The following is a 26,015-nucleotide window of genomic DNA, read 5'->3' as shown; positions in this document are numbered from 1 at the left end:
AGCGAAACTTAAATCCGTCTCCGGGTATACGCGGATTAAAGTAAAGGGATATCTAAAGGTTGAGCTGGAACACAGCAACAGGAACATGAGAGTAACGAAGAATTATTCTTTTCTGGTGTGACTCTGATTCCCGTCCGCAGGAGAAAGAGGCCCGATCGGGGAGCAGCAGTTCAGATGAAGGAATCGGGAGCCAGACCTGGATCAACTCCGATCCATCAGGTAAAGAACCGACGCAAGGTTTGGTTCTGAACCGCCGGTTCTTTGCGGTGCGTCGTTCTGTCTCTCCTTCTCAGGGCTGTCTTCCCTGCTCTGTCCACAAAGACACAAAAACCTCATGTCAAATATGTCACATGAACGCAATGACCACGCAGACGCTTTGACGCAGTCGTGAACCTTCATGGTTCTGCGTCGGGTTTTGGTAAGCGGACCAATCAGTTGCTGCAGTATTTTCTTGACATTGCATTGATTCATTCTTCATATGCACTGCTATTGTCTTTAATAAGGTACTCCCTAAGATATAAATAAAGTTTGTCAATGTGCAAATAATAGGCTTCTTAAAAATGTGCTTGCCTTAACTGTACCGGTAATATGCAGTGCAAAGGTCATTTCTCAACGTGGAATGAAAAAACGTATGATCACACATCATAAATCTTATCGTCCTTCTTTCAAAACACACCAAAAAATTCAGATGATTCATTTTGCCTCCAGCTTCCTTGAATGCGGTCTGTTGCTTTGAACTTTACACAATAATATATATATATTAAAAAACATGGTCCCTGGCTGGCGGAAAGAAGAGGTATTTTCTTTGTGCAGTACTTATATTATGCATATTACTCCAGAGCAGGGGTCACCAACCTTTTTGAACCTGAGAGCTACTTCATGGGTACTTCGTCATACGAAGGGCACCCAGTTTGATACCCTTCTGAAATAACAAATTTGCTCAGTTTGCCTTTAGCTATATATTATTATTATTATTGATTAATGATAATCATCTATGTGAAGACACTGATCATGTTAACGATTGCTCACAATAATTATCAACAATGATTTAAAAAAGGAGGGAAAGAGTTGTTCAAGAATGAGTTGTTTAGAACCATGTTTAGAACAGGCCTGCGGGCGCCTCATATGGGCCTAACGAAACGCCCTGGTGCCCGTGGGCACCAAGATGGTGACCCCTGCTCCAGAGTAATAGGATTTTTGTTTGGTTTGTTTATTTTCTGACTGCGTCATCTCTGCTGAACCTTAGCTGCTCATACAGTTAGACTGGGGGAGCGATCTTATGAATGGCAAAAAAACATTCTGCCCCCTTGATGCATTCCTACCAGAGAGAGCAGAGCAGTGCTATACCTCCCCCCTCCCCACTCCCCACTACCTGCTTGTCCTCGTCAGCCCCTCGTGACAGAGAAAGAACAAACATTGGAATCAAAGCCCTATTCGTTTTGATAATGGAGCACACGATTTCTCTCTGAAAGAGAAAATAAAATGAGAGAAATGCAATTTTGATTCCAGTGACAGCACATTTTTCTTTATTAACCCGCCGAGGCATGCTTGCGCGTGCGCACAGGCACGCACACACACACGCACACATACTCGCGCACGCACGCGCGCGCGCCCACGCTCAGATTTTCCAGCATGGCTTGATGCTTGAAGCCACAGCGTTTACTTCTTCATAAAGAACGGACAGCGCTGGATGGCGGGGGAGTGCGGGGGTAGGGGTTCTCTGCTCTGCTTGGTTAAGCCATAGTGATTACCAATATGGAGGTCCTCGATCGATAATCAACGGGTGGATTAGCCTTTAGATCGATTCCCCCTCGGCGACGCGGCGACACGACTGAGGCCAGATGATTACGTCCGTCTGATCTGATTCACTGTTCAGACGCGGTTCAGAGGACCACTGCATCACGGCCCAGACTCCTAATGCGGGGATATGCAACGGCTTTGTGACTGTGTCTGTGTGTGTAAACATTAAACTACTATATCAGTAAGTAGAGGAGGATTGCGTCATTGCTACCACACCGTGGAAAACTGATGATGGGAAACCGACTCTTGAGGTGGGTTGATGAAATACCTCGTCGTTATTTCGTCGGTTAACAGTAGAATAATGTCGTCGTCCCCCCCCTGTTTCTCTGCCCTTTCCTCAACACATTTTGCGTTTCAATCTCCCCGCTCTCCCTGTGGTGAGCGTGCGTCTTTTATGAAAATGGAAAATTTTCACAAAGTTTGAATAGATTTTTTCACACTGGTTTGATGTATATGTATGTTTGATGCATAAATTACAACTGGTACAAACTCTGCAGCCTGTATCATTACTAAAACCCCCTCCATCAGTCACATAACACCTGTCCTGCAGCAATTCCATTGGCTCCCCATCAAATATCGCATCAATTACAAGATCCTGCTTCTCACTTTCAAGGCCATCAACAATCTTGCCCCTCAGTATCTCACCGAGCTCCTCCATATCAAGACACCCACCCGTTCTCTCAGATTGTCTTCCTCCATCCAGCTCACTCTCCCACCAGCTCGCCTGGTTACCATGGGGTCAAGAGCATTCAGTCGCTCAGCCCCCCCACCTCTCTGCCTCATGACATCAAACACTCATCAGCCAGTTCCATATTCACTTTCAAATCTCACCTGAAAACGTATCTATTCAGCCAAGCCTACTCCCTTTAAGTCGCATTCTTGGGACTAGAATGACCACACCGTTTTTCTCTTGTACACTGTTTTATTATGTTGTTGCTGTAGTTTTTTGTTTGCTATTATGAATGTTTGATTTTGTAAGGTGACCTTGAGTGTCAAGAAAGGCGCCCATAAATTAATTGCATTATTATTATTATTACTATGTGACAGTTCTGGTGTCGCTGTGTGTATATAGGGTGCATTGTGGAGCCTTTCTGACCGTTAAACAATACCCTTTATTCCCTACCCTTTCATTTTCTCCGTGCCTGGTGGCTCGCGGAACAAGGCATGACTAATCAAGTGCCCTTCTGTGGATGATGAACATATAATGTGCCAGAAGAAATATCCGTCAGTCTCCGACTAACGGTCTCCTACATTTAAACCACTCTTAGCTTGAAAAAGCAGCTTCCCTGAGGCGAAACATAGCCTAATCTAGCGCTAATGTTGTTGTTGTTTAACCAAGGGATGTAACTGTAGACATTATTAAATGCAAATGGCTCTCTGTTAACTGATTATATTAGCATGTGAGACATTTGCCTTCCACTCGCATCAGGTAGAAGGAATTACAAATACAGCTAATTGTCAATCGGCAAATCCCCACGCATGAATTAATAAAGCCTTAATAAAATATCTAATTTTCTCTCAGCCTCATCAGGTCTAGAGCCATTGGGTTGGTAAGCAGCCGGCCAAGTGCTTATGGCGGCACCGCGTTGCAAGCGAATATTGCTGTGCGAGTCGATAACCTTCCGGATTCATGGTGTTCATTAATATCTTAAGCCCTCTGCTGTATCACTTCTCACCTCTCGCGCCGGGGACAATTGATTTATCCGAGCGGGAGAGAAGGGAACAACAAATCCACGTGTGGAGTTGTTGAGTCGTGTCTTCGATGGCTGTTGGTGCTTTCAAATGATTCAGAAGCAAAGTTGAAACAAGTCACAAAAACGTGTCTGGTAACAAATTAATGAAATGTGGGGAAGATATGGACTCAAACGGAGCACGAACATCAAACAAAAGAGATCCAGCAAGGTTTAGATTTTACTTAATAGAAGTAGGTGTTATGGATATCGGATCATGTGTTATGTGAATTATTGCTTTTGTTACGAATATCGATTTGTGTCGGTGCCATTATTATTAAAATGTCTGTCTGTGTTAACGTGTGCATTTTCTAAATCAGAAAAATAAAGTCAATCATATCAGTAAACAAAGCCTTAAGGGCTGGTTATTAACGCAAGGACCACTCAGAAGTTGCGACGCAGAAACAAACCTGTGTTTTGGGATTTAGTGAGCGGACCAATCACAGCCCTTGTTACAATTTCCATTTCAGAATTCATACTGTAAACCCTGTTGCGTTGCATTGACGTGGAACCATTATCAACTCTCACAATAGTACTGTATGTGAGAGAGGAAAAGTAGTGTATGTGAGAGAGAATAGTAGTGTATGTGAGAGAGTATAGTAGTGTATGTGAGAGAGTATAGTAGTGTATCCTAAACGACTGCGTCGGTTTTTCCGACGTCTCTGGTACTTCCACAACACGTAGAGACCGGCCATGGTTGAGAATGAATTGCGGTCACAAGAGGAAGCCTCTCTCAAACTTGCGACCACGCAAACAGGCAACCAATTTTCATTTGGTGCGAACGCAGCACAACGACATCGGTGGAGATTCAAGAGTGAAATGACGGCGCAATATTTTGAGCGCCAGATGCTACCGCCTCTTCTATCAGCCAATCAGGAACTGAGGAATCAAACTCACTTCCGTTTCATTCAAACTCACTCACACACACACTACTATACTCTCTTGTATGAACATATGTACTCTCTCACACACACTTCTATATTGTCTTGCATAAACATCTATACCCTCTCTCACACACACTACTATACTCTCTCACATAAACTACTATACTCTCTCACATACACTACTATACACTCTCATACATACATGTAAGAGGAGTATGAGTGTGTGTATGAGTATACTGGTGTATATGCGAGATTATAATAGTGTGTGTAAGACCAAGTATGAATTCTGTCCCAGGCGGCCCCTCATACACGTGTCTCCTCCAATCGCACACATCCCATGTTCTAAGGAAAATGTCGGTTTGAAACCGGGATCGGGCCGGGCTCGGACAGAACGTGCACGGGCTCAGGTCGGGCCGGGCACGATTTTCTGGGCCCGATCTAAGCTCTCTGTGTGCGTGTGCCCCACTAACCCTTCCCCCCCGTCCCCCCCAGACGTGGCGGCGGTGGGCGTCCTTGTGCGCCGGCACGTCCCCGGCGCCGTCTACCTGGAGAGCATCGGCCAGGAGGTGACCTTCATCCTGCCCTACGCGGGCGCCAAGGACGGCTCCTTCGCCACGCTCTTCAAGGACCTGGACCTGGAGATGGGCACGCTCGGCCTCACCAGCTACGGCATCTCAGACACCACCCTGGAGGAGGTAGGGTGACAAACAGAGGAGGTAGGGCTCCGACACTACCCTCGAGGAGCTAGGGCGACCCGTACACCACCCGAGAGCAGCGGCATCGAAATCCCCACCTTTGACTTCAGGTGGAGCGCTGGGTTGTATTCGAGAGCTTTCTATGCAAATGGTGTCTGAGGGATCAGTAAAGATGCAGGGGCGGAGCAAGGAGGGCCAATGCCCCCTTTATGCATGATTATCACTACAGGAAGGCCAGGGCCACGCCCCCTTTATTCACCTTAATCACTACAGGAAGCCCAGGGCCACGCCCCTTTTATTCACCATAATCACTACAGGAAGGCCAGGGCCACGCCCCCTTTATTCACCATAATCACTACAGGAAGGCCAGGGCCACGCCCCCTTTAATCCCCAGAATCACTACAGGAAGGCCAGGGCCACGCCCCCTTCATTCACCAGAATCACTACAGGAAGGCCAGGGCCACGCCCCCTTTATTCACCATAATCACTACAGGAAGGCCCGGGCCACGCCCCCTTTATTCACCATAATCACTACAGGAAGGCCAGGGCCACGCCCCCTTTATCACCATAATCACTACAGGAAGGCCAGGCCCACGCCCCCTTTATTCACCAGAATCACTACAGGAAGCCCAGGGCCACGCCCCCTTTATTCACCATAATCACTACAGGAAGCCCAGGGCCACGCCCCCTTTATTCACCAGAATCAATACAGGAAGCCCAGGGCCACGCCCCCTTTATTCACCAGAATCAATACAGGAAGCGGGGAAGTTTGCAACGCTGCTTATGCTCCTGTTTGTTTATTTAGCAGAATTTAGCACATATTATTCTACACAGATAAACACCAAAGGTCAATGGAAAACATGATGGAACGCACAAAGCGACACTTAACAATTTTAAATAACAAGAAGCTATCATCCTATATTTTATTGGAAACCATTTATACCATATTTTTCCATTATTGTAAATTTGTCTATAACAAAAATTATAAAAAAAATCCCACTTAAGGATGGATGCCAACAGGTACACTTGCCTTGAGAAATCTAACGTGTGATTCAGTCACTTGGCAGACAGTTTAATCCAAAGCAACTCATTGATATGTCTTTGGAAACATTGAGGAGTGCGTAGGAGTCAAGCGCCTTCCTCAAGGATCCCTACAGGTCCACTCGTTCCTGCTCTTATCCTGCTCCATCTTGTCAGATTTGTTATTATTTGTCATATCTCTTCTCACCCTTCAGCCCCTGTGGTTCCCTCCTACTGGGGTCATGAACACACAACAGCTCTCAAAGTGGAGCGATGGACCCTGTACAACTGGGCTGTGCACCGTTGGCCACCAGTAAACCGCGTGTGGGTGTGTGTGTGTGTGTGTGTGTGTGTGTGTTTGTGTGCGCGATTGTATGTTTGTGCGCGCACACACTTGGGTGAGTGGGTTGGTTGGTCTGTGGTGTGTGTGTGTGTGTGTGTGTGTGTGTGTGCATGCCTACCTGTGCGCGTCTTCCTACGCTGGCCCCCCTTGCGGCCTGCCGGCTCTATTAAAAACGGGTAGCGGTGATACACCTGAGTTCCCCTGTGAGGAGGATTACCTCATCCATCTGTGACGCCTCCCGTCGTAATCTAGTTAGGAGTCTTGGAGCTCTGAGAACCAGGCCGCGTTGACAGGCCCATCTGTACTTAGGAACGGAGCCTGCTAAATGTGGTGGAGGTGTCGTTTTCGTTCGCAGCGAGGCAGGCCTGAGCGTTGACAGATATAACATGTCGGAAAAAACGGATCAAATCGGTTGCTTGAGGAAATGTGATGTTTTCATTCCGGCAGATTTTCCTGAAAGTGGCCGAGGACACTGGAGTAGATGTGGAAACACAAGGTAGGACACTTCTCTTGAATGTTATGTGGAGGCTTTTTTGAATTGCTATACTCTTTGGCAGAGGTCCTCAACAGGGGGTCCGCGGAGGTACTGCAGGGAGGTCGCAAAAGTTTTGGTTGATTAGACAATTTTTTTATATTCCCCCGCAATTTTTTCCACAAATTGAAATGTCTTTAAATGCACATTAACATGAATCCAACACACTAGCCACGTTTGCATGGACACTTTTTATTCGATTTCTAATCAGAATAGATCTATTCCTATGATGCGATCCGAAAGGCATTTACAAAAGTGGTAAGCGTACGTTCGTATGTCTCTCACGCACACCTGACGCATCAGGACTGGCTGTGACATTTTTATGTATTTGATTTTAATGAAAGCCCAGCAGGAGAGAGCTTTTCTCTGCCTGCTCCTTCAATGAAGAAGAAGGACAGCACAACGACTCGTCCGGTCTTTATATCTACCCCCTCCTCCGCCGCAAACAATGCGTATTAGGATGAGAGTGCGCTGGCAAGACTGTTGGGAGAGAGAGTGAGAGTGCTGTTATGTAAGGGATAATGTACAGAACGCCGGCCATTATCGGGAAAATAAGCGATCAGCAGAGAAATAGTCCACCAAAGACGTTGGCGTCGCTAGCAACTGGACACGCTGGGGTTGATAAGTTAACAGACTATTGCGGAGTAATAAGAAAGACACTAACAAACATCACTAATTTTCGTTTCCACATTTATGTTTTAAAAAAGTCTATTTGAATAGCTTTTATGCATGATTGCATGCAATTGACAGACATTGTTGATCTTGGCAGGTATCAGTTTATAATGTTATGTTTATGAATGGCAGTGGCATGGCCACCCTACTCACTGTACCTTGCACATGTTTAAAATTAAAACATGAATATATGAACCTGTGTATTATTTGAATATCTTAGTATTGAATGCAAAATAACAAGGTACATTTATACATGGCACTATAGTACCAGTTTAATATAAAATACAATTTTATACAATATATAAGTAGGGGGTCCCCTCTCCATCAGTTCGGAGGTCCTTGGCCTGGAAAATGTTGAAGACCCATGCTCAATGGGTTTTTCTCTCGCCCTTGTCCAATATTTTTCCTGAAAGGATCTGAAAAGAGTTGCACCTTGTTGAAAAGCAATTGGATACAATTTGCCCAAACTGAACGAATTGGGTTGTATTCATAAAAATAGTAATTATTTGGATAATGAGTTTCTGTCCTCACACAGAAAAAGATGAGCAGAACAATTCAAACGGAAATGGCGCCATCCGAAGGGATTCTGAAAAGGCCTCTGGCAAGTATAGAATGACTATATTTTTATATAAATGATTAACTTACAGGCCCAGTGTCCTTGTTTTAACCAAACTTTGACAGCTTTGTTTTTTAATCAACGTTTGTCTATTTTTGCTTTTGCAGATTTAAAGGGACACACCACTAATAAAGTTGAAGGTATGTATTTCTTTAAGGTTTTGTGTTGAATGTTTGTTTAGAACGAATTTGTTCTTTAACTTGTTTTACAGTTGCTGCGAAGGACAGCCAGAAGTTAGTTTCTGGTTCATTTTCATTTTCCAGTGTCTATTGTGTCCTTTTATTAAGCTTTTGTAGGTTGAATTGATTTCCCTTTGACAAGGAGTGTTTAAGAAGTGTAGGCAAGGCAAGGCAAGGCAAGGCAAGGCAAGGCAACTTTATTTATATAGCACTTTTCATACACAAGGCAGACTCAAAGTGCTTCACATATAAACATTGTCATACAATAAAATAAAATAATAGATAAGTAAAAGAAAAACATATGCAAAGAAATGGTTAATATAGAAAAAGGCATTTTAGTATTAAAATAGAAAATAAAGGCAAAGTTAAAAAAGCTTTTTAGAAAGTGCAATGTATTTAAGATTTTAGCAGAAAGCTATAGCAAACATAAAAGTCTTCAGTCTTGTTTTAAAGGTGCTCAGAGTTGGGGCAAGTCTTAAATCCTCTGGGAGTTTATTCCAACTATTTGTTGCATAGTAACTAAATCCTGCTTTCCCATGTTTTGTGTTTACTCTGGGGATAATTAACAGATTGGTCTCAGAGGATCTTAGTGGTCTAGAAGGCTGATGTAGTGGAAGCATATCAGTTAAATATTTTGGGCCTAAACCATGTAGGGATTTATAGGTTAGCAACATGATTTTAAAATCAATTCTCTGACCTACAGGAAGCCAATGTAACGATTTCAGATTTGGTGTAATATGATCAAATCTTTTGGTCTTTGTTAGAACTCTAGCAGCAGCATTCTGAACAAGCTGAAGCTTCCTCAGAGTTTGTTTTGGAAGACCTGTGAGGAGACCATTGCAGTAATCAAGCTTACTAGTGATAAAGGCATGTACAAGTTTTTGTAAGTCTTCGGTGGACATGAGCCCTCTAAGTCTTGCTACATTTTTAAGGTGATAATATGCCGATAATATGCTTTCATATGCCGACAATATGTAACAAAAAACATTTACCTAACGTACCTCAAAGGAAGGACATTGAAAGACAGAATAAATACATTTAATTCAACACGATCTTGCGCATCAAACTTTCAAAAGTGTTCAAGAATATCCCTTCAAGAAAAACTTCTTTAAGACTGGACCCTATTTTCGGATAATTCTTGTTGTGTTAGGGACTAAATCCCCCCTGGTACTACTTTGTCATATTTTGGGAAATGATCTATACATCCTGAAAGCAACCCATAAATAACTAGCTTGCTAGCTTTAGCATCAGGTCTACCTAGCATTTTCGAAGACTCAGGTTATGCTCAATGAAAGCAGCGGGCACGCAGGTAGGTAGGTAGCAGAGAGACAGCGAGGTAGGTAGGTAGGTAGACAGAGAGACAGACAGGCAAGTCATCCAATCACTTTCATCCGGGCCAGACGAAACGATAAGACGGGCTCAGCGACAGCCACGGTTACCGGGGCGGATTCCCTTCCTTTTTTCAGAGCATTTTGATTCATGGATCGCTGTCAGCATGTCAAGATAATTCCCACAAATATGACAAACATGAATAACCGGCCCGCCTTCCCCGGCTCCAACGCAAGCGAAGATAACGCGTGACGCGTGAACGGGGGAGAGGAACCCACCCGCACCTGCTCGGCGGTCGCAGCACCCCATTGGCCACATCCCTCTCATGTTTTTAACCCATGTGTGCATGACAAACGACACAACTCCCCCCCCCCCCCCCCCCCCCCCCCTTTCAACCCTCTCTCCCCCTTCCCGCCTCATCCCAGATCCAAAGATGGCCGGCGTTCCGGACGGGAAGGGGTCGGCGGTGGTCGGGGGCTCGGAGCTCATCCGGAGGCAGTTCCTGGCGCTGTTCGTCAAGCGCTTCCACCACGCGCGTCGCAGCCGCAAGGGACTCATTGCGCAGGTAATGGCCTCTGACAGGGCCCTGTCACCGTGAGGGATCACGGGGGCCACGCCACGCCAGGCGACGCCCAGCCCAACGCCAAAGGCGAGGGGGGGGGAGGATGGATTAGGTTTGTGTTTCAGCACGCTGCGTGACGGTTTCAACATGTCATGGTGGGTAGCTACGGGCGTGTTAGCATGTTGAGCGGTTGCATGTCGCTACACTTATGGGTTAGATGGGGGCGGGGGGGCGATGATGGATTAGGTTTTTTATAAGCGCCTAGCGTGTGATGGTGGGGAGTTGGGGCGCTACGGATGTATTAGCATGTTGAGCATTAGCATGTCGCTAGGATTATGGGTTGGATGGGGACAGGGGGCGAGGATGGATTAGGTTTCTGTTTTAGAGGGATGCTCATGCGTGTTGGTTTCAGCGTGTCACGGTGGGAAGTAGGGGAGCTACGGACATATTAGCATGTTGAGCATGAGAATGTCGCTGCAATTATGGGCAGGGAATGGGAGTCAAATTCCCGCCATAATGTTGGATAAGTCTGAGGTCTGTTGGTCTAGTTATTCTTTATATTTGTGGCATAATTTTTACTTTTTGAATGACATAAATAGTTTATGTGTGGAGTTGTCATTTTTCACAAATATGAATGTACATCACAACGCAGTACCACACACTCATAGATCGTGTTATACAACTACAAAAATGTATTTACATTTAACAGATAAACAGAAACAATAGCATGATTTTGACTCTTTGACCCTTACTTGTGTCGTTGCACAGCATGAAAGCATTCTGGTTTGAACCAGAGTTCATTTGGTGTGCGTAATTGTCAGTTGAAGTGAAGCAGAGCATTTTTCAGTGTATGCTAATGATGCGTTTTCATTAGCTTTGTATTCAAAGTGATCACATAACAATTACAACGGTGGCAGGTTGCTATTAGCCTATTAAGTGTACGTCCAAATTATTTTGTTGCTCATAAACATTTTAATTAGAACGGTCCAAACCAATCACCAGAATTAATTTAAATGAGTCCAAATCAATATCCCAGCGCCCGTTTTCCAAGGTACCTCGCAAATTTATTTCATTTATTCCCGTGATTTTTGTGGCAGCACTTCAGCTTTAATTGGTTGTTAATTGACACTCACACATCTGTGTTTCACGTGCGTAGGTAAATATAATGAGAAGCAGTCAGTATTGACAGAGCATTGCTCTGATCATATTAGAAAAGTTTTGAAAGGGGCTGACCTTTCCTGTGTGCGTGTGTGTGTGTGCGTGTGTGTGTGTGTGTGTGTGTGTGTGTGTGTGTGTTTGTGCGCTTGCGCGCGTGTGTTTGCATCTAGGTTTTAATTTGTGTGTTGGGTATCACATTCACGTGTGTGTGTGTTTGTTTGCACATCTGTGTGTGCATCTACATGTTCATGTGTTGGCTATTTCATTCATGCATGTGTGTGTATATATGCGTTCATATATATGTGTTTGTGCACATCCCCGTGTGTGTGTGTGCGTGTACCTGCCGCTGTGCAGGCGTACCTTCCTCCTTTGCGCCCCTCAGCATCCCTCAGCCCTGACAAAAGGCCGTCCTCTACAGGTGTCAACTGCTCATTGTGGGCCGGCATAATGGCCCAGTGGCTCCGACTGAGCCACTCCACCACTAAGGACACACACAATGGATCTCCAGCAGGGAACTCAAACCGGGGGGGATCCCCCCCCCCCCCCCCGTCCAACAAGCTGACCCGGGCAGATGGAGAAAACGGGGCTTCTTGTCGAAGGCGGACCCCCCCCCCCCCGCTAAGATCCACAGTTTTTGGCATTCAGACACTGTGTGATTTTAGATGCGTTGAAGGAATTCGACAGACTAAAACCCTTTTGGCGTCGTTGTAAAATGTCTATCGGCGATGTGCAAGGTCCTGTTTGACAAATTGTTGTCACTGTACCGAGGGTAAACTGCTGTGCTTACTATGGGCTTCACTCTGAGAGTCTGCCTTAAAATAGCTTTAGGGTCGACCGTAACCATCAGATATGGGGTTCATTCTCATAACATGACAACCCAGGTGGTCGTTCTGAGAATCCTAGCGCATCACATCTTTCCCAATGTTCCTACGGCGAGAAATCAGTAATTCAGTAAGAGGACGCGCACATTTTTACACATTTATTTTTTTTACATTTTTCTGACGGGGCCCGTTGCCTCGTACACCCAGGATGCACTTCGGCCCGGCGGGGTTGGGGCGTAACCATGATCTCGGTAGAGCTGGCGTGGCGGAGCCTTGTTGGAAGAAGACCCTGCCTGCTCGTCGTCGGTAACCCAGGCAAGTGGGTCTATTCTGGGGGCAGGGAGCCCAGGTTTGGAGGATGCATCCAGGTTTCGACACGAGGTCCAACACCGGTCTGGCAGAACATAAACATGCTGGCTTCGGCAATAGATGCACACCGACATTTACAACAATTATCTGGCTTTTCTTTTTGCGGTTCAGGGCTTTGAGTTCTCCCCTAAAGCGATCATAATCGTCCAGCACTGTTAAAATGCATTTTGCTTTGTTGTACTTCTTAACTGGTATATTTCTGTTACTATTACTGTACAACCAAGGACAGTGTCTTCCATGGGTCTGACAGAAGCAAGAGCAACAAGGGCAGAGATACATTTAATTTTAATTACACAGCCTCGAATGGGGTCATCTAATATGTGTATGGATAAAATGATCTATTCCACCTCCCAACTAAATCGAATTCACTTGATGTCAGACTGAATCACACTCTTTTACTCTTTTATACACTGTTCGTATTTATGGTTTATTATTAAAGCCGCCAAAGTCGAGGACGCGATAAACTCGAGCATTGTTCATGAGAGTACTTTGGCTTTGTGGACATAATTACTTTTCCCTTCTTGTTTTGGGTGTTTGCCACTCTCACACAAAAGGAGGAATTTCCAGCTGTCACCTGCAATTACTGCCTGGGGAGAGAGAGGGTATAGAGGGAGAGAGGGAGAGAAACAGAAGGAGAGGGAAAGGGAGACGCTGGGCTTGTCTAAAGGGCTGGCATGTGATGCCCCCCCCCCCCCCCCCCCCCCCCCCCCCCCTTGCCGCCATTGGGCTAGAGTCATGTCATTCCAACGATGCCCATTGCCATTTGATCAGATTTGCGGTTCGATGTTTTTTTAAGGGAGAATTTTGTGGAAAAAAGGGTCAGATTCAGTCTTTGCGTAAAAAAGATGTCAGAGACACAAATGCAATGCAGGTTCAGAGCCATTAGGCAGGCAGCCATGGACAAGCCAGCAAAGGTGAGAACAGGCCTTAGAGGGCAAGTGAGGGCTACCCCAGCAGACATCCATCTGCAGCAACAGGTGACCATCAGAACATGAGCCTATCATGCGTTCACTGCCTGTTCACAGCAAGTTCACCAGATAGCACTTCCCAATTTAACCCTACTGACCATACTGCAGATTCATGTTCTAGATGTGCACAGTCATGAAAGCTCCCACCAAACCTCTTAGGGAGAAGAGGCTCGGCCTCAGAGGTGACTTCACAGCAGTGGGTTCAGGTTTAGAGGGAGACGGGGACAGAGAGCATCATCCGGATCAGAATTTGCTACTCCTCATGGACCACAAGATGTGTTGACCAATGCAATCGTCCAGTGTTATCGACCATTTCACTAATAACGCTGTTGATTATCAAGAAACGGAGACTAATCATCAGTGGATTTATTATTGTCGATTTTTCATTGAAGATTTCTCACTTGAAGATGTTCCCTAGAAAACGAGTACGAAGGACGAGCTTCGTACTGGGCCCGTTGTTTTACATGCAGACTTTATTCACTCCCCTCCGCTCCTCAATCGGCCTTCGCCTCACTCTGGTTTTGTAAAGGCACTATATAAGGCGCGTGGCTTTGCGTTGCATCACGAATCAGAGCGCTGTGGAAATGCCATGCTGGCAAGGCAAGCAAGAGGCTGTGGGAAACACATCTCTGATTAAATCAATGGCGAGAGACTGCAAGGGAATATATATCACAGAGATATATAGAGAACTATATCGAAAAAAACCGTGGCAGATGTTCCCCTTCTCACAGCTATCCTCAAAGTACCCCCAAAGGAGGGCATCGTGAGTCAGAAGGATTTCTGTCAATAGCGGGATAACTCTCTGCCATTATTGGTACAAAGAGCTGAACATGACCTGAGAGTGTGAAATGTCCCAAGGAAAGGCTCCATACACAAGTCATTCTGCACTCAGATAAATCCTTCAGTGTTTGGTGGAAAGCAAGGCATTCAGTGTTTGCATGAAAGAAAATCAACACATTTCACCGATCCTGCGATATTGTTAAAAAATAATTAGAGAAGCTCATCATTTAGACGCCTCGGGCCTAAAAGAGAATATCATGAGTCGTGTGGATGGATATGATTGGTTTCTAGAGTACATAAGCAATCTTGTAGATCAGAGGTATGACAGGGAGTGTCCGTAATGAGCAGGAAAAAATATACTGTTGTTTCTTCACGCATGAAGGCATTCACGAAAAACAGGCATTCGTTGTGCACTACAAAGCACATCGCCTTCAACTCGGCGCCTGTCGATACTGTCAAGTCCGTCCCCGAGGCGTTACGTTCCCTCTCTGAGCTTCAGAAGCTCTCTTCACGTCGAGGTTGTCCATTCACCACTAATGGCTCGAAGTTCAGCGAGAATCGTGCCGAGGTCACCCCGGAGAGCTTCAGAGGCTTAGCGGCACCAAAAAGTGCCCCAAAGCAGCGCTTTGGGGCACTTTGCCTGCCGTGATATGACGGACAGACGCACCTGTGTCCTTGGAGATACCGCTCATGGGAGAAACTCGGGACAGGTCCGTAGAGGCACTGGGGGCAGACTCGGCCCCCAAATTGACTGAGCTTTCACCACTGTGCAAAGTGCCGGGCGACACCGATGCTTCTGTCTGATGTGCTCAATCACCGTCACTCGACCCGGTGCGACCCTCGCAGCTTACCAGAGCACTCCAGGACACATGTCAGAATTACAGAAAGGAGTCGTATTTCTATGAGCGCTGGAGAGAAGCATTGAAAGAGGAGGCTCTGTAATAGCATCCGCGGTCGACTGGTGGAGGAGAGGACTGAGATGACAAAGAACATATTCTACCAAATCCTTGACTCCATGATTGGGGATTTTCGGAAACACTCACCCAAGCCCGAATTCAAGCACTCGATCCCAGCAGCAACAGCTTTGTAGAATAGTCAACTCTTTGTTTGGTTCTCAGCGATCAACGAGAAGGACCTTAGATGATATGAGGCAGGAGCTGCATCGAGCCGAAAGGTTTCATGGAGTAAAAGAAAAGAAGGAACGCGAAGGCTGACCGGCCTGTCGGGAGTTCAGTGTTTCTGGAGCCTTTGAAAGACGTGTTCCATGAACTCCTCTGGTCGAGCAAAATTGCTGTTGCAATTTTCACTAAGCGCGCTGCCTTTGGCTTTTTCCATCCTGAATTGATCAGAAATCATCTAGGAACAACCAGGGATGATGGACGATAGCACCCCGACATTGACGGGTTTACTCCAGGATTGAGTTGCCAGCACAAAGACAGCAGAACACAACGTTTCTGAGGCATAGTGTGGCCGTCTCTGTCGGACTCTGCAGTTGACCCACATGGACTGACAAAGTTTAAGCACAGATCATGGGGTTTAGAGAAGAGGACGCAAGCATGCACGCACACGCACACACACACACACACACACACACACACACACACACACAGACACACACACACACACACACACACACACACACACTCTCTTTGCATTGTTGATCTTGAAAAGATCACATGAACGTTAACTGAGCAATGAATGCCTATGTGATGTTTTTTATATAGTACAACAAAAGACTATGTTGTCCTATCCATGCAAAACAGTGAGTATGAACAACAGATTGTCATGTTCTTGCGCAGTGCCACCCTTCATGTATTTCCACCTGCATCAGGCCACAGGGCACACAGAGTGTCTGGAAAAGCAGACCCACGTTTTCTGAGCCAATTTTCCAAGCTGTATTTATTTGCTAGAAATTGTCTGATTTCCCATGGGCCCCCCCTGACTTGTTCTTGGTATAGTCCCCGTCCCCCTTATCCCCGTCCCCCTGTGCCGCCTCATTTAAAAAAAATCCTGGAATCAGCCCTGAGTGAATGAGGGACAGTGAGAGGAGAGGGGAAGATTGAGAGGGGAAGAGAGAGAGGAAGAGGGAGAGGAAGAGGGAGAGAGAGGGGAAGAGGGAGAGGAGAAGAGGGAGAGAGAGAGGGAGGGGAAGAGGGAGAGAGAGGGGAAGAGGGAGAGGAGAAGAGGGAGAGAGAGGGGAAGAGGGAGAGGAGAAGAGGGAGAGAGAGAGGGAGAGAGAGGGGAAGAGAGAGAGAGAGGGGAAGGGAGAGAGAGGGGAAGAGGGAGAGAGAGGGGAAGAGGGAGAGGAGAAGAGGGAGAGAGAGAGGGAGAGGGAGAGAGAGGGGAAGAGGGAGAGAGAGGGGAAGAGTGAGAGAGAGGGGAAGAGGGAGAGAGAGGGGAAGAGGGAGAGGAAGAGGGAGAGAGAGGGGAAGATTGAGAGGGGAAGAGGGAGAGAGAGGGGAAGAGGGAGAGAGAGGGAAAAATAAGAGAGTGAAAAAGAGGGTTCAATATTGATAGTGTGAGGTGTAAAGGAAATCAGAGTGAGAGAGTGGAGGGGTAAGAGAAAGACAGGAAGAGATGGAGAGAGATGAGGCAGAGGGCTCAGAGGCTGTCTCTGTGCGTCAGAGTGTGTGTTTAGGCTCCTGTGTCTCATCACTGCGTCTTTATCCTTCTGCCAAACTTGTTTTCATTCCCACTTCCTCTTTGCGGCAAATGTAGAATTTGACAATTTTGGTGGTCTGCGAATCTGCCCTCTCCCTTTGGAAATTGCCCCACCCGCAATTATCTAGAGTCTAGACAAACCAGCCCCCTGGCGCACACAGACACACACACACAAGCTGGTGATATTTTGGTGCGCATTCCAACACCTGACCTTTTTTATTGTCCCTCTTTGTCTGCTCTGACAAGTAAGAGGCCGTTTTGACGGATAATGTGTGTGTGTGTGTGTGCATGCAGGTTTGTGTGTGTGTGTGTGTGTGCGCGCGTGTGTGTGTGTGTGTGTGTGTTTGTGTGTGTGCATACACTTGGGTGTGTGAGTGTGTTTGTGTGTGAACATACTTGGATGTGTTTGTGTGTGCACACACTTGGGTGTGTTTGTGTTTAGCGCAGGGTTGCAGTGAGGTTTGGACGCTCGGCGTGATTATGTGTGTTTGTGCCTCGGCGGGAAAATAAATAAATGGATGAATAGAAAATAGTGGGGAAATTAATTATGGCTGAGTGTCTGGACCGGAGGGGTGGAGGGGAGAGCAGGCGTTTTGGAAGTGTTTAATCAAACTCATAATGCACGCGCAACAGACAAACAACGCGCTGCCAGTGTGCATATTAATGTGTGCGTTTGCATGCTCGGTTGCGTCAGTCTGTTTGCTGCACACACACATCGCCGAAGAGGGCCCGTGGCGCGCACAAATTGTGTCGTCGATACCACACCGGGTGTTGCCACGCCTCCCGTTCTGCTTCACGCGTTGATTGTGCGTTGTATGGGCGCAGACACACACACGCATACAGGCACACACATGCCTAATATGACAACTAGTTATCATTTTATAAAGCTAGTCTGGTCATCTTGAGTTGAAACCGGCGATATATTTGATTGTGGGCCTTTGTTGTTAAAGAAATAACAATGTTACTTGTAGCCTACGTGCTAGTAAGACGTTTTTATTCCGGTGCTGGCTGAGAAAATTCACATAAAACGACATCTTGTCCCAAAAGGCAGATATCGACTGTCAAATTAAAATCATCCTCGCATATGAACAACACAGCCGACATTTACTGAATCGAGGAGAAACTGGCTTCGGACTTTACAACGTTACACTGAATCCCCCGGGCCTTCTGATTTGGCCGCTCCTCAGAGCCAATGAGACGCCTGGTGTGAGTTCTTCCACCTTGAAGGCCTTGCTGGAGACATTCAGCTATTCACCAGAAAGTCCGGTCTCATGGCAAATCAGATAAAAGATAAAAAACATGTGTTCATCCACATATTTTAAATGTAATTCACATTTTTGATTCAAATATACTTTATCCTTGGTTCGTTTTATGATCCGATTTACTTTCAATCATATTCTACATTATTCTAACCACTTGTATAAGTATCATACGCTGGAATTTTATTCCACAACCGTCAATGCTGGAAGAGTGCTGAATAAATTCCGCCGCACTTCAAACGCGCTCCGTCTATTTTATTTTCCCCGTATGGAGTTTGAAATGTAATTTACATCTCCCCCTTTATCTCCCCAGGTGGTCATGCCAGTGGTCTTTGTGTGCATGTGCCTCATTTTCTCCCTGATCGCCCCCCCCTTCGCGGAGTACCCCAGGCTGGAGCTTCAGCCCTGGATGTACGGACTTCAGACCACCTTCTTCAGGTAAGCCCCCCCCGCTGATACAACCCCTGTATGACGCACTTTACAACGTTGTGTTGTGGACGTGCGCCGCAAAGCATCATGGGACAGCGCGCTTTGCCGCATGCGGAAAAAGGATCGGGACGAAGGTTGAGCATGGGTTGACCGTACACGGACTGGCTTCTTGGGGAGTAGGTGATAGCCACGCTGATTTTTCATTAGATGTTCAGTGCATTAGGCTCTGGCAGAGCCGTGAGTTTTTTTGATTCTCCTGGGTTGAAGCACTTCCGTCGTCGACCTTGTAAACGCCCACGATCGGCAACGACAGCAGTTGCTAACGTTCTACTTGCTATCGGTTTTATTTTGTCTCTTCAGGGTTAATCGAATCACCGCCTAGTACTGGTGAATGCGTCGGTTTTGAGGAATGAATTAGAAACGCATAAAAAATATCCGGAATGAACAAAGAGAAATTGAATACAAAAAATAAAGTCCATAATCCTTTTTTCGTTTCCTCGGCTGAAGGTTGTGTCCTTCATGTTCTTATTCTTCTCGCATTAAATATGATATCGGACATTCAATTTGGCGAGCAATGGTCACGCTCCCCTATGACGTGTCTTCAGTCAAGTCGGCGTAATCCACTGTAATTCTATTTAATTAACTCTTTCCCGTGCTGTTTCCTCGCGCATCACGCTACAAGTGCGCTGATCCCATCTCCCCAGTTGGCACCACACACATACAAAGACGTTATGTTGCGTGTTGTCATAGTCAGCTGTGGCATTCAGACTCAAAGCAGGATGTGAAGGGAACAAAAGCCTTTGTTGTCACGTGACACGCGCAGAAGCTCAAAGTCGCAGTCTCACCGGCACGCACTTCTTAAAGAATCATACCGTCGTGCCTCTAATAGGCATTATCGGCTAGCCAACCAAACCATTAAAGCATAATGGCGGCGGCGTCTTCATCTTTATTTCTTTATTATTTTCCCTCCACTATTTCAAGATTGCTCTGCAACCATCCAGGTTTGTCTACCTTCGTTCGCCTCCGTCCCCCTTTGAAGAAAGTGCACTTTGAAGACGTCAAGCTGTAATTTATTAACACCGCATGACTGCTTCATCCCAGCCCCGTAGGTCCACCTCGTAGAGGCTGGAGATACCGCCCCCGCGTGCATCTGAGTGTACGTCTGTAGCAGCAACATCCGTCTGTATTAACGCCCGGCGTATAAAGAAGTTTGAAGAGCCGCCGAGGTCGATAAAGACACGAGAAAAACCTTCGTAGCCTGAAATTGCATCGTTGTGTTTTGAATCAGTATTTTCTTTGTTTCCTGAAAATACCAGAAAACGCGTCAGAAAGAACAGACAAATATTTTATGTTGGTATATTCGCGCGGAGACCGCGAATACCATTCAGAGCCTGAAGTGACAAAGAGGCTGTCAACCGCACACGCTCTCCACCCACGGAGGAGGCGTATTGAGTTCACTGGCGGTGGACTCATTGCTATTCCACCAAGGTGTGTACCTGGAAGACATCATTTCCGTGGAACACATCAATCCCGAGCGATGTGTACCCGCCGAGCGATGGGGCCTTTTCAAAAGTTTGCTCTAAGAAAAAAAAGACAGAATGTGCCGGAAAAAAAAACAGTGCTCTTTTTCTCGGAGCTCAACAGTTCGTTTTTTCAGATCATGAAAGTGATCTGAGAGAACTCCAACAACCCGTTTTTTTTTCGGCCTGGAAAATATGGGCCTCAGTGTCATGGAAACAATATACAGAAACACCCCTGTGCTTTTTTTATGTACAACAGAACCTGTACAGAGACAGACCACTGCTTTGAATAGTTTGGACCTTCTGACGAAGGCTAGATTACTTGCTGCAGTAAGTTCATCTAGTTAGCAAAATCCCGCCTGCTGCGGTATATTTAAGGCCTGCCTTCAGATCGACGGTTATTTTCAATCTCGTTTGTTGGTGAATCACATCCGCCGCCCCGGCTACTTTGGCCAGCGATTCAAACTCTTTTTCAGAAATCCTGTGACTGACAGGGTTTTTCATGCTTGAATATGAAGTCCATGAAAATTCCTTCAACCTGTTCCCTTTTTCGGTCAAGGTGACTTCCTTACTGCTCGTTTTCAGGTTTTACTGAAGGTTATTACCTTCCTACTTGCTTTCTTGTTTTTACCCAAGGTTGCGTCCTTTCTGCGCAAATAGTGATTTTCCTTTCTCGTTAGTACTCGCTTGTCCCACCGAGCACTTAATATATTTTATTTCTTGTCCGTACAATGTTGGAAAATAAATAAAAACCCTGAAAATGTCCAACGATGAAACGACGGCAGCAACTGAGTGTCGTCATGGCAATCACAGCCCACTGATGCAGTGGTCGCGTCCCTGGACTACTTTATTATAATTTCCTTACCCCTCTCGTTCTACCAATTATACCAAATTTAACGACAGCCAACCGACGATTAAAATGCAATTTACAAACCGGTTATTAACACACCAGGTATCCTTCACCACAATGACTCTTGGGTCATCCCAGCCTTTCTTAGAGTATCAACTTCTTTTTTAGGGACTACGTTTAACGGCCTCTCGTTAACGCCTGGCTCCGGTTCCATCCCGGTGCCTTTTCCCCCTCTTTTAAGACGGCCTCATCCCAGCTAGATGAGCCACTGATTAGTTCCAGCCCGCGCTGTGTTTATACAGAAGCGCTCACTTTCTCACCCGTCCAATAGTTTTATCACCCTGCCCGTTACATGGCGATCCAGCCATTGTTAATGGCAAAGCAGATGGCTGCACATAATCCATTTTTACAATCGTAGGGGGTTGGCGGTGGCGCTGGCGTTGGCGGTGGCGGTGGAGGGGGTGGTGTACCTTAATTGCTGGCTCTGGTGGCAGGGAGAGCGAACCATCTGACCTTCATGGACCAGCCTCTAAATGAGGCCGGCCAGCGAACAGGGGGTATTAATCCCTGGGGTGGCCTGGAGCGCGGCCAGCGCTGCTGTGAAGCCATCATTGTGGTCATTAGGACACACTGGCCCGGCCCAAAGTGTCCTTATATAAAAGTGTCTCTGTGTGTGTGAGAGTGTGTGTGTGTGTGTGTGTGTGTGTGTGTGTGTGTGTGTGTGTGTGTGTGTGTGTAATGGGGAGTGGAATTAGAAATGGTGCGAGTTGATGACTGTGAGCAAAAAAGACAGTTGGCAGACCCGTGTGTGTGTGTGTGTGTGTGTGTGTGTGTGTGTGTGTGTGTGTGTGTGTGTGTGTGTGCGTTTGTGTGCCTGTGTGTGCGTTTGATATCCGTCATGGAAGAAAATAGGGAAAAAAGAGAGAGAGGCTGATCGTCCTGGAAACCCCCGGAAACAGACGACCGGGAGCGTCGCGTGTTCAGAGACGATTCCGGACTTAATGTTCCGGAAGGAACTGGGGGTTTGTGTAGTGCCGCTCATCAATCGCGAGCCGGGGATTCACGTGGCAACCGTGCAACGGTCCACCCCCCCCCCCAACTCCCACCCCCGACCCCAACCCCTAGCTCAAAGTTCTCGATCAAGCTAAACCGAAAGAGAAGCTCCGATCGCTGTCGAGTGTACGCGGACACCCCCCTCCCCGACCCCCAGCGCTGTCAGTATCTCATTTCCTTCCTCCCGGCGTCTCGTTAGTATAGAGATGGATCCCGACGTAATGATCTCCTAATCTGCTCTAATTTCCGAGAGCGCGTCGCCCTGCATGGCGATCGATTGGCGCCGCCCATTAGCGTCTGCGTATACCGTATCATGCCTCAACCTAGTCGTCCCCCCCCCCCCCCCACCCCCCTGAACTGACTTAATTTCCCGAGCTTCACTTAGCCGAGTCACGATGCTGTGAGGGTAAAATGTTGTTGTTTTTGTTGTTTTCTTTTTTGAAAAGTGAATCAATCGTTGTGTTTGTTGTGTGTTGATAACTTTCATTCTCCATCCTTCAAATTCATTTTTATTTGAGACGATTTCATACACATTTATATTTTTTATGTGTGGGATTTCCAGTGTGAAGGCGGCAGTCTTTCAGAATCCAGAAACTCAATAACGGTGTTCTGTCCGCTCTAACTGGGTGTGAAACTGTTACATGAACTGGCTTGGCTTGGCTGGCTGGCCTGAGAGGAAGGGGTTTTATGAGGGTCGATAGTTAGTGTCTTATAAACAAAGAGAGATGCATTGGCTGGCCATAATTTTATATTTGTAGAAAGTATTAGTTACAGGATTTTTGTTTGTTTATTTTATTTTAAACAATATATATACAGGCTAATTGAATAGCCAAGCTAGTTGAAGTGTTACACATTGTGACTTTCTTTGTACTTTCCTTCTTTTCCAATGTTTTACAGTAACGACCAGCCGAAAAACTTGGCGGTCAATCGGATAGTGGATTCACTTGTGAACAATCCTGGTTTCGGGACTCGCTGCATGCCTGGAAACCCAATACCGTGAGTGTTGGCTATCTCCGATACACCTGCTAATGCACTCACCATGATATTACCCAGCATGCTTTGCAGTGACCTCAGGTTCCATCCATACCTGCGGTGCTGTGCTGAATGTCATTCCCGCTCTCTTCGTACCAACTTCCCTGTGTGTCGTCACTGTGCTGTCGATAAAAACACCAAAAAGCCCATGTATCTATTTAGTTGCTAGCACACACACACAAGAGTTCAGCTTGGTGCATGTATAACGATTTCCCAACTGTGTCCTGATATGAAATGTGTGGTTACATATCAGAATCTAGGCAACCTATTTTTCCACACTAAAAGCCCCAGCATGGGATTTTGGGGGAGTACAAAGTAAAAGCACTGTGAATACTTTTAGCAATCCAAATTCTCCACAACCCAGAAATGATCAATCGTAATTAGCATTGTCGTGGCGTATTTTTCGCCGTTCTCCGTGCGCCCATCCTGATCCGTGTGTGGCGAACAATAAGCAGCTTTCCTCCGCCCCGTGGACGAAACGCAATCATCGCAACCAAAATGGGTGGGGAAGCGAAGCCATTCAGATGCTTATTTTAACAACGGCCCAAACAAACATTTTCTAAATTAATTGCATGGGCTAATAAACAAGCTGTAAACAACTGTTGCACGCGGCCGCGGTTATTTACAGAAGGGACTAAAGAAGCCGGCCTTCAATTACTCAGCGCTAATATCCATGAAATCAACTCCTTCTTGGTGTTGACAAAGTGTGAATGAAACTTCATTTCGTGTTTCTCAATGTCCTGAGTATTTCTCCGCTTCTGAGTATTTGTAAACGCCTAAGTACTAGTACAGGTTTGTGTATTTGAACACGTCTGACTATTTGTACACATTTCTCCATAAATTCTGAGTATTTCTCCATGTCTGAGTACTTCTCAGAGTATATTTCTCCATCATGTCTGAGCATTACTCCATATCTGAGTATTTTCTCCATCATGTCTGAGTATTTCTCCATCATGTCTGAGTATTTCTGCACCATGCCTGAGTATTTCTCCATCATGTCTGAGTATTTCTCCACCATGTCTGAGTATTTCTCCATCATGTCTGATTATTTCTCTGAGTATTTATTTATTTTCTCTGCCACATTTCCCTTCAGAAATCTCCCGTGCGTCCCCCAGTCGTCCGATTGGTTCACACCGCAAGTCGACCAATCGGTGATCGACATCCTGGCCAACACCACCCTGGCTGACCCCTCCCCCTCGTGCCAGTGCAGCACCCCCCAGCGGACGGTCATGCTGCCCGACTGCCCCCCCGGGGCTGGAGGAATGCCCCCCCCAAGGGTGAGTCCAGTGATAGACCTTGTTTTGTTATCGTGTCCCGTGTCATGTGACCGCGCGGCGGCGGCGGCGGCGGTCAGAGCGAGAGACGCGACCACACGTTGCTATGGCCGTGTCCCGCCACGACAACCAGTTTCCCGTCTCTCATGCCACCGCCCCAAAGGGGTGACGTTGACCTTTGACCCCGGCCAGCCTGGTAGGTTCCCGGTCTGTGCTATAGAGTCAATACCTTGCAAACTTTTCAAATACTATAAAAAAAAAAAAGCTGACAAAAGTCCCCCTTTCAAAGTCACGTTGAATTAATGTTGTTGTTGGATGACCAAAAGAAAGCTTCACGTATGACCAACAGAAGGAGCTACATTGATATATATATATATATATGTTTTAAATGTATTTATACAATTTTTTAGATAGCCAGGCCACTAACCCCCCCCTACACCTCCTCGCAGACCTCTAACGCAGTTACTGTATGATGTACGTCCTGGCACTTGCTGTACGCACTTACTGTGTGTTGTACGCCCTTCCACTTGAAAATAGTACTTAGCATTGTGTAGCGTCTTATCCTAGCTATCTTCTTGTATACGGCGAAAGGGTTAACCTAACAATTATTCTATTGTTTCTCCTTCTTCTGACAAATGTACTTACTGTAAGTCGCTTTGGATAGAAGCGGCTTAATACCCTAACTGTAAATATACATTTAAATGTAAAACACCAGCGCCAGTCAAAACTCTTTTAACCTCGGATCTTAAACAACCCTTCTACCAAGAACTTCTCGCACACGGCCCCTGACAATTTGTGGCCCAATTCCTTGCGTACGGTCCCTATATAGCTCTTAACCGCCTTCTGCCCACCGCTTCTTTTCCCACCACATCCCCTCCGCTCTGATTGGTTCCCACAGATCAGCTTGCAGAAATCAATGGCTCGTTTGAAAGGCCATTGGCCCCTCACAACCCACATGGTCCTGTGTGGCGGCCGGGGGAAGGATACTAACGGTCCGGATCCCCTAAGGGCCTTTTATAACCGCTGTGGTCGATTTGGGGGGGAAATTAGAGAGCCTCTCCCTTCTGGAAGTGTCTTTGCCCTTAACCCAAAAGGGCCCCTTTTAACCGCTCAGCGTCTCGTCTTCAAGTGGGCGTTTATTATTCAGGATAGGCAATCAAAATGCGGCTTGACGTGGCTAAGAAGGGGGGTGAGGGGGGGGGCAGTGGAGATAACGAAGGAAAGAAATTAGTTATCCTGTGTAGAGTAAGGAAACCTCTGTGTTCTGTCTAAGTCTTGTGTGTTGTCGGTTATTTAATTGGGGGATTTATATCAACCCGAACAAACCGTACCAAGACGTTGCAGTTATTACAATTTTTAAGCAGGTGCATTTGGTGTAAAAAGTCTGCTCTGCTCATGGGTTCACGGTAGGATGGAGAGTAAGGGAGATCACAAGTTGAGTTGATTTTGTATTACCGTGTGAAAAACAAGTGTTGCATT

At 46.3% G+C, this 26,015-nt stretch overlaps 1 protein-coding gene across 1 annotated transcript in view; it reads left to right on the top strand.

Annotated features, from left to right (window-relative positions):
- The window catches only part of LOC115529572 (phospholipid-transporting ATPase ABCA1), a 156,781-nt gene that overhangs the window by 61,956 nt on the left and 68,810 nt on the right, over window positions 1-26,015 (top strand). The window contains exons 24-32 of the mRNA XM_030338370.1: window positions 141-219; window positions 4,907-5,109; window positions 6,920-6,968; window positions 8,212-8,277; window positions 8,400-8,432; window positions 10,226-10,365; window positions 18,692-18,816; window positions 23,128-23,226; window positions 24,356-24,539. Coding sequence (XP_030194230.1) covers window positions 141-219; window positions 4,907-5,109; window positions 6,920-6,968; window positions 8,212-8,277; window positions 8,400-8,432; window positions 10,226-10,365; window positions 18,692-18,816; window positions 23,128-23,226; window positions 24,356-24,539 — 978 coding nt within the window. The remainder of the gene's footprint in view (window positions 1-140; window positions 220-4,906; window positions 5,110-6,919; window positions 6,969-8,211; window positions 8,278-8,399; window positions 8,433-10,225; window positions 10,366-18,691; window positions 18,817-23,127; window positions 23,227-24,355; window positions 24,540-26,015) is intronic.

The sequence above is a fragment of the Gadus morhua genome, chromosome 17 (genome assembly GCF_902167405.1).
Source record: "Gadus morhua chromosome 17, gadMor3.0, whole genome shotgun sequence".
In the NCBI taxonomy this organism is placed as follows: domain Eukaryota; kingdom Metazoa; phylum Chordata; class Actinopteri; order Gadiformes; family Gadidae; genus Gadus; species Gadus morhua.
Note: the sequence above shows the minus strand (reverse complement) of the source record. Positions and strands in the feature narration are given on the sequence as shown.